The 7,378-nt window shown below is 43.7% G+C and overlaps 1 protein-coding gene across 3 annotated transcripts in view; it reads left to right on the forward strand.

The window, feature by feature from the left end:
- The window catches only part of LRRK2 (leucine rich repeat kinase 2), a 67,981-nt gene extending 63,239 nt beyond the window's left edge, over positions 1-4,742 (forward strand). For all 3 annotated transcript variants that reach the window (XM_086473948.1, XM_086473967.1, XM_086473958.1), the window contains 2 exons: positions 2,671-2,745; positions 4,124-4,742. In XM_086473948.1, the coding sequence (XP_086330074.1) occupies positions 2,671-2,745; positions 4,124-4,245 (197 nt within the window). In that variant the 3' untranslated portion in view covers positions 4,246-4,742. The remainder of the gene's footprint in view (positions 1-2,670; positions 2,746-4,123) is intronic.
- The last annotated feature ends 2,636 nt before the right edge of the window (positions 4,743-7,378 follow it).

Consider the following 7,378-nt stretch of genomic DNA (forward strand, 5'->3'; position numbering starts at 1 on the left):
TGAGCTGCTGGAGGCCAACAGCACTTGTGGGTTTTCAGTGGTAATCACAAACAGCCAGAGGAGCGTAGCTGAGTGTGGAGCACTTCTTGGCTGTTGTAACTTCCTTCACCTGTACACTCTCCTGCGTCTCTCCCAAAAGTAGTAAAGGCCGTACCAGCTCGGGAGTTCATTGTGCTGCAGTGCTGGGTACGCTCAAAATACACCATACCTCAAAAAGTACGCTGTGGCACAGCATGTGGATTCCCCTCGCTTTCCACTATGTTGTGAAAAAAAACCCTGGAGTTCCCTTGTCAGTGTGATTTAAAGTGTATTTGCTGTCAAAAAAAGGCTCTGAAGCTGTTGTTGTAGACTCAGAAACACACTGTGATCCTGCTAGCAAACCTCATAGTTGCAGGCTGTAGGTGTTTTCTCATTATGATCATGAATTTTATTGGGGGCTGTTTTTTCCTTTCTGGCACCAGAAGTATCCATAGACTACAGTTAGCTCAGAGTGCTGACATGGGTGTGCGACTCAAATAAACTCCATCTTCTTCTGACTTGCCTTTGCCTGAGACAGCAAGTTTGTAGAGTCTGTTCAGTCCTCAGCTGTGAAGAGTGCCAGCTATAGAGTCCGGATTCACTAGCACAGCATTTTCGGTCCTTCTAGTCCTGGTAGCTGCAATGTTAGTGCTATAAAGGGACATTTTATTTTTAGCTTTTTGCAAAGAATGGGTACTATGAAAACGAAATTTGTGCCTCACTTATTACTGTCATTGATAGGGAAAGTGTATCATATAGAATAATACAGCGTGATTTAAACAGCCTTGAGTCTCATATTCTTTGTTTCTAGTCACCTCAGCATTTTTAATCAAAATTTTATGTACAGAAAAGTTAATACTTCAGGAGAAAGAGTTTAGCTGCATTTGCACAAATCTCAAGAAGGGCAAGTAAGATTGGTACATGCAGTTTGATGTGTACTTTTTTCTTTTGATCATCTTTTCCCAGCAATTATTTATAAGGGTTGTTTTTTTCCCTAAATTCAAGGACTTTGTTTCTACTTGGGATTTTCAAAGAATCCATGAAAATGGCACTGAGGCTGCTGAGCAATTCTCCAATAGTAGCACATTGCTTGTGTGAAGTAAGAGAAGATGGAGGGAAATATTTTTGTATTAAATAGTTTCACTTAAGATTAAAATATATAATGTCATTCGGGTATAAATATTTCAGGGAAAAGAGATTGCCAGACTTTTGAGATAAAATTTGCCAGAATTTTATCTGTAGTTCATATACGAATATGGAAATATAATGTCTTCTTCTAATTCTCTCACCTAACACATTGATGTACAATAGACATGAGACTTACCATAGATAATGATTTATATGTTCATCTGTAGTTCATTTTGCAAGTGAAAATTTAAACTCCTATGTAGTAAGAAATAAGAATAAGAAACATTATACTTAAGTTCCACTCACTTTTGTAAGGAGTATGGATAGGACTGGTTGCAGAAAAAAAATTGGAGCGATGAAAAATCTGAGCATGGAAGATGTTTATGGTTCCCACCAGCCCTCATCTACCATAGGCAGACAGACTTACATCGATATCAAAGGAGGATGTACTGCAGATGTCCACAGGGCAGGAAAAATCTCTTTCTACTTCGCAGAGGTCCTAGGGGACCCACTAGAAATGTTTGCTGATTCAGAAGGAACGTATCATGGGCGACACACCGCAGTGTGGTCACACAACACTTCCAAGACTGGCTTTCACAGTAAGCCATCCTCCAGTCTATTCCTACCCCAGAGAGGACCCCCTCCTTCCCTGGGCCAGTGTGTAAGACTTCATGTAGGAGGAGGTGCGGGGCGCGGGGCTGCACCTGGGGTGCCTGCAGATGGAGGGCTGTTCCCCCCCGGCCTGATCCGTCATGCAGGTACACGGGCTGGGTCCCGTGTTCCTCTGCTAGCATGCAGCCAAGGGCTCAGCGCCCTCGCTGGGCTGCCAGTGGGACAGGGGGCTGCTGAGGAGGAGAATCTGTATCAGCTTCCAGCTGTCTTGCAGGACGTTTATAAACATGTCTTGGGAACAAGCGGGAAGTTGAGGCTGAGACGCTGGCATGTTCAACTTCTCCCTCTGTGATCCAACCTCTCCTGTCTTCCTGGTCTTTTTGCATTATTCAGTAGGCACCTTCCTACGATCCATCCCCTATTTCTACTTCCCTGCTAACTCTCCCACCTACGTGCCATCAGTAGTTCAGAACACTTTTACTTAGTTTGTATCATGTTTGGTTGTTTTGGTTTTTTCGTAACCAAACTGATTACTGGCACTTTCTGTTTCTGCTGTGCACTGGGACTTCATTTGCAGCCTGTTCCTTCGCTGGGACATCTGCTTCCTGTGACTCTACTGCCTCTGCCTGGGCTGGGTAAAAGGGTGCTTTGTCCTTAGCCTTGTTCAGCAGGCTGGCCGGCTCATCCAGCTGATGCCTTTGAACCCTGATAAACCCCTTCATTAAATGGAGACGTGAACTATATTGTTTTCTTGTCTGGGTTTTTCATGGTTAATGATGTTGAATAAAGGGTCTGATGGACTGAGCTCTGCTTTCTGTCCTCTTAGCGGCACGATGGCATCTACTCTTTCTGTCCTTAACTTACAAAGTTCCCATTAAGATTAAAATTTGACATTTTATTTCTTTGAAAAAGGGACTCTCAAGAATGTGGTCCTGGTTTTGGGATATTGCTACAAAAGTGACACCGAAGACAACAAATATCACAAAGGTACCTGAACTGTGTTTTATTAATTTGTATTATTAGTGGAGTAGAGGCTACGATGCTTGACTGCCCGCTGAGAGTGGAGAGTTGATGATCATGATTTCATATCATTTTATTGAAACATCATTATTAGTTTTTGTTGTCTTTTGCATTTCTGGGCTCCATACAAACTAACAGTAACTTCCAAAAATGGATCAGGGGAAGCCACTATTTGAAGTATATAGTATGATTTGCTGGAAACCTGTGTTTGGAGACTAAATGTCATTGTCTAATTGGGAAATGTATCAAATGGATTTCCCGGGGGGTCTGTGCTAGGCCAGGAATCCTCAGTGTTTTCAGGAATGATGTGGATGAAGGAATAGTAAATGTGCTTTTCAGATTTGCAGACAATTCTCAGCTAAGGCAAAGCCACAAGCACACTGGAGGGCAGGATTAGGATTCAGAATTACCTTGACAAATAGAACAAATGGCCTGGAAGGAAAGAGGATACAATTCAGTAAGGACAAATGCAAGACCTTTTACTTAATTAGGAATGATCCGTTGTACCAACATGAGGAAATGATCAGCTTAAGCAGCAGTGCTGCGAAAAAAGGTTATAACTGATCGCAGGCTAAACATGAGCCACCCGTGTCACGTTGCTTTAGGAGAGGCAGACACCATTCTCATACCAATCGAAAAGTGGCGTCCGTAAGACCTGAGCTGACTCTCCACTCTGCCGAGTGCTGACACGGCCTCAGCTGGAGAAGCGTATCCGTTTTGGGGACATTGCTGAATGGTCTGGGCTACTAGGAATAGCCCAGAGGAGAGAAATGCAGCTTGTGAGGAAATATTGCAGGAAGTGAAGTTGGTTAATGTAAATAAAGCTTAGAGTGGACATGATAATAGGCTACAAATATGTAAATAAAGAGGAAAGGAATAAAGACTTCTGCATATTCCCTGGGTAGGATAAGGACTAACCTGTTTCTGTTCCAGCAAGGGAGATTTAGGTCAGATGTCAGGAAGAGCTTCCTGACAATTAGAATCACAAAATGCTGGAATAAGAAGATGGAAAATCTCCATCTTTGGGTTTTTCTAAGAACACTTACAGTTGATGTTCTGATCGATGCCCTTCTTCACCTTTATCTCATCCCAGTCTCAGTGACTCAATGAAGTTTCATTCAATTTAGGAACTGGAAGCCAAATCCTTGTGCAAGTACAAACAGCTCGTGGCCCATAACTGCGTTACCTCACACATAAAGTGTCATATACCTTGTCTTCCAGGTCCTAAGCATCATGCTTCATTGAGGCACTTTACAAGTAATAAAAAAATAAGCAAGACCACTTCTAATTATGCAATAAATTAATCTCTGTTGCACTTTTCAATTTTTAAAATATTTTTTTCCAGAATTACAATCCTGTGTGTCAATGTGGGACATTAACCTGCCCCATGAAGTGCAAAACCTGAAAAAACATATAGAAATGAGACAAGAATTAGCAGAAAAAATGAAGAGCTTTTCTTTGGACTGAAGAGTCACCCTGCAAGTGCCATTCCCTTTCCTAGTCTTCCATCCTAACTGACTGTGCAATATTCATAACTTCTTGTTGCTGGGGGTTTTAACTGAAAACCAGGAAGAAAATTCCCATGAGCGGGGCAGTTGGTATTCATAGGATACCGAGAAAAAAGAAGGATGAGTTCTTTGTAGTGTTTGAAAGGACAGAAAACCATGGAGAATTCCTGAATCTAAAGCGGTATCATGCATCTGTCGTTTACTTGTGAAGTTCTTCTCCCAGCAACTATGGCTCAACTTCAGTATGACATTGTTCATCCTGGTTTTGATCCTGGTTTAATTGGGAGTAAGCCAGGAGACTATGAATGGCTCTTACACACTTCATTATCTCTACTGAGTTGACGCTGTAATAAGAAGCAAAATTTAAGCCTCTGTGTTCATTGCAGTTTGCATGCGTGAGTTTGCTCTGATGATTCATCTTTTAGTAACAAGTCGGAGCTCGTGACCCTGAGTGTATGAAAGGGAGCATTGTATTTTGTGTAGTAACAGTGTTTAAAGGAAGGCATGACTCCATTGCTCCTTGAAAACAACAGGCAGGATAGTCTTCATTTTTTTCCATGAATAATTGACATTTTTTCATTGTGATCAGAAAAGTAAAGTTGTGCTACAATAATAAAAGAGCTCAGAATCAGAATTTAAATACACCCACAGGCTTCTGCAAGTTGGTGTCTTCTTGCAGTACAGCAGTCTGCCTTGTTCTAGGAGAGGTAGTCACGCTGTTAGGAACGTTCCCGTTCACGTGCATCGGTTGTACAGCTCACTTGGGAAGGCCAGGAGAGCACACAAGGTGAAAGCTCCGATCGCAGTGCGGCTGTGACCTGTGCCACAAAGGAAGAAGCGTGTGCTGCTGGAGCCAGACTGCTAGTTCTTACTCCAACTTGCTGGTTTGCTTATCTCAATCTCAAAAAAAAAAAAAAAAGGGGGGGAACTTTCACTTTGGTATTTCTAACGTGCCAAGTTTCCACTTGTTTTCATTTATGTTGTTATTTTGGGGGTAAGCAGGGGAACCCTGAGGGATGTAACAATTGACTTCCTTTTGTGTACAACTACCAGGATTTCTCGCCACACATCTTCATTCAAGAGGTGCCTTTTGCTGCTCTCTGGCTGTAAGTCCAAGCTGCTTCTTACAGCCTGCGCTGACCTGCTCTAAGTGCATTGTGCCTTATTTCTGTCCATCAGAAGACAGGTGTAGTGTTCTTTTTTTTGATACCAAAAGAATTTATAGGGTGCTCCTGAAATCTCAAGGAGTGGAGTATCCAGAGCCAGTCCTGAGTCTATGGAGCTGAACAAGGTCAAGCAACCAAAAAGTTCTCAATTCCATTTTTACAGTTTTGGAGAAATTACATGCTAGGACAACAGCATTTATTGTGTCCAGCTGTATCATTGATCTGTTTTCTGCCATTTGTTGAGTCCCAACTCAGGATTCCTTTCAGATATGCACCCTGGGTTTTATGTATTCGTGTAATCTGCATATTGAGAATAATTTGCTATTTATATGGGATTTTATAACTCAGAAAATATATATTATCTTATAGTTAATACTTTTTTAAAAAAAAATGAATATATATATTGTGATTATTTTATTTATAAGTCATTTTGAGATGTAAGCCTTAAACCTTTTTATTAAAACTGTGCTTTGTTAATAACATAGTGTGCTTTCTGACCGCTGAATTTCCAAAGAGGAGCTTTTGTGTGCAGTTTTTGTGGAGCTTAATCCCTTACATCAGGATGATGCACAATCCCAGTTCTTCGGGGTGTGTTGACACAGCTGCATTCCACGTGTTCTCTGTCTCATAGTGCACGTCTTGAGCCCTTTTCCATCCCCTAGTTTGTCTTCTGCGTGGTGTTTCCTTGCAGTCTTTCCCAGAGATGGGGGGGGTGCCCTGTAAGTCAAGGCACCTCTTCTGAGATTCTCTGGAAGAGAATGATCCATAGACTGCGTTGGGCCTCGGTGTTAGGTGTTGCAGGGAGAGCAAAGAATGAAAGAGTCAATAGCAAAAGACACACAAAAGACAGGAGGTCACTACAAACCTGACTAAACTGGCCACTGTTGAATTATCGGTGGTGAGAGGGTAAAAGTCTGTGACAGGGATAACCCACTGTGACTATTTAGCAATACCGCGCTCATTCACATGGAGCACAGCGATCCAGCTGCATCCTCCCCAACCACTTTTAGTTTAGAAGAAAAGATTTGGAGTAGATCACAGAATCACCGACTGGCAGGGATTGGAAGGGACCTCTGGAGATCATCTAGTCCAACCCCCCCTGCTAAAGCAGGTTGACCTAGAGCAGGTCACACAGGATCATGTCCAGGCAGGGTTTGAATATCTTCAGGGAAAGAGATGCCACAGCCTCCCTGGGCAGCCTGTGCCAGTGCTCTGCCACCCTCAGAGTAAAGAAGTTCCTCCTCATGTTCAGGCACAACTTCCTGTGCTCCAGTTTGTGCCCATTGCCCTTGAAAAGAGCCTGGCCCCATCCTCTTGACACCCACCCTGTAGATATTTATAAGTGTTGCTAAGGTCCCCTCTCAGTCTTCTCTTCTCCAGGCTAATAAGCCCCAGGTCTCTCAGCCTTTCCTCATAAGAGAGATGCTCCAGTCCCATCATCTTTATAGCCCTCTGCTGGACTCTCTCCAGCAGTTCCCTGTCTCTCTTGAACTGGGGAGCCCAGAACGGGATGCAGGACTCCAGATGTGGCCTCACCAGGGCAGAGCAGAGGGGGAGGAGGACCTCCCTCGACCTGCTGGCCACACTCTTCTTAACACGCCCCCGGATGCCATTGGCCTTCTTGGCCACAGGGGCACATCTCTGGCTCATGGTCCACTTGCTGTCCACCAGGACTCCCAGGTCCCTCTCTGCAGAGCTGCTCTCCAGCAGGTCAGCCCCTAACCTGTACTGGTGCACGGGGTTATTCCTCCCCAGGTGCTGGACCCTACACTTGCCCTTGTTGAACCTCATCAGTTTCCTCTGTGCCCAGCTCTCCAGCCTGTCCAAGTCTCACTGAACGGCAGCACAGCCTTCTGGTGTGTCAGCCACTCCTCCCAGTTCTGTGTCATCAGCAAACTTGCTGAGGGTGCACTCTGTCCCTTCATC

The sequence above is a fragment of the Leptosomus discolor genome, chromosome 1 (assembly GCF_034619465.1).
Source record: "Leptosomus discolor isolate bLepDis1 chromosome 1, bLepDis1.hap2, whole genome shotgun sequence".
Lineage (NCBI taxonomy): Eukaryota > Metazoa > Chordata > Aves > Leptosomiformes > Leptosomidae > Leptosomus > Leptosomus discolor.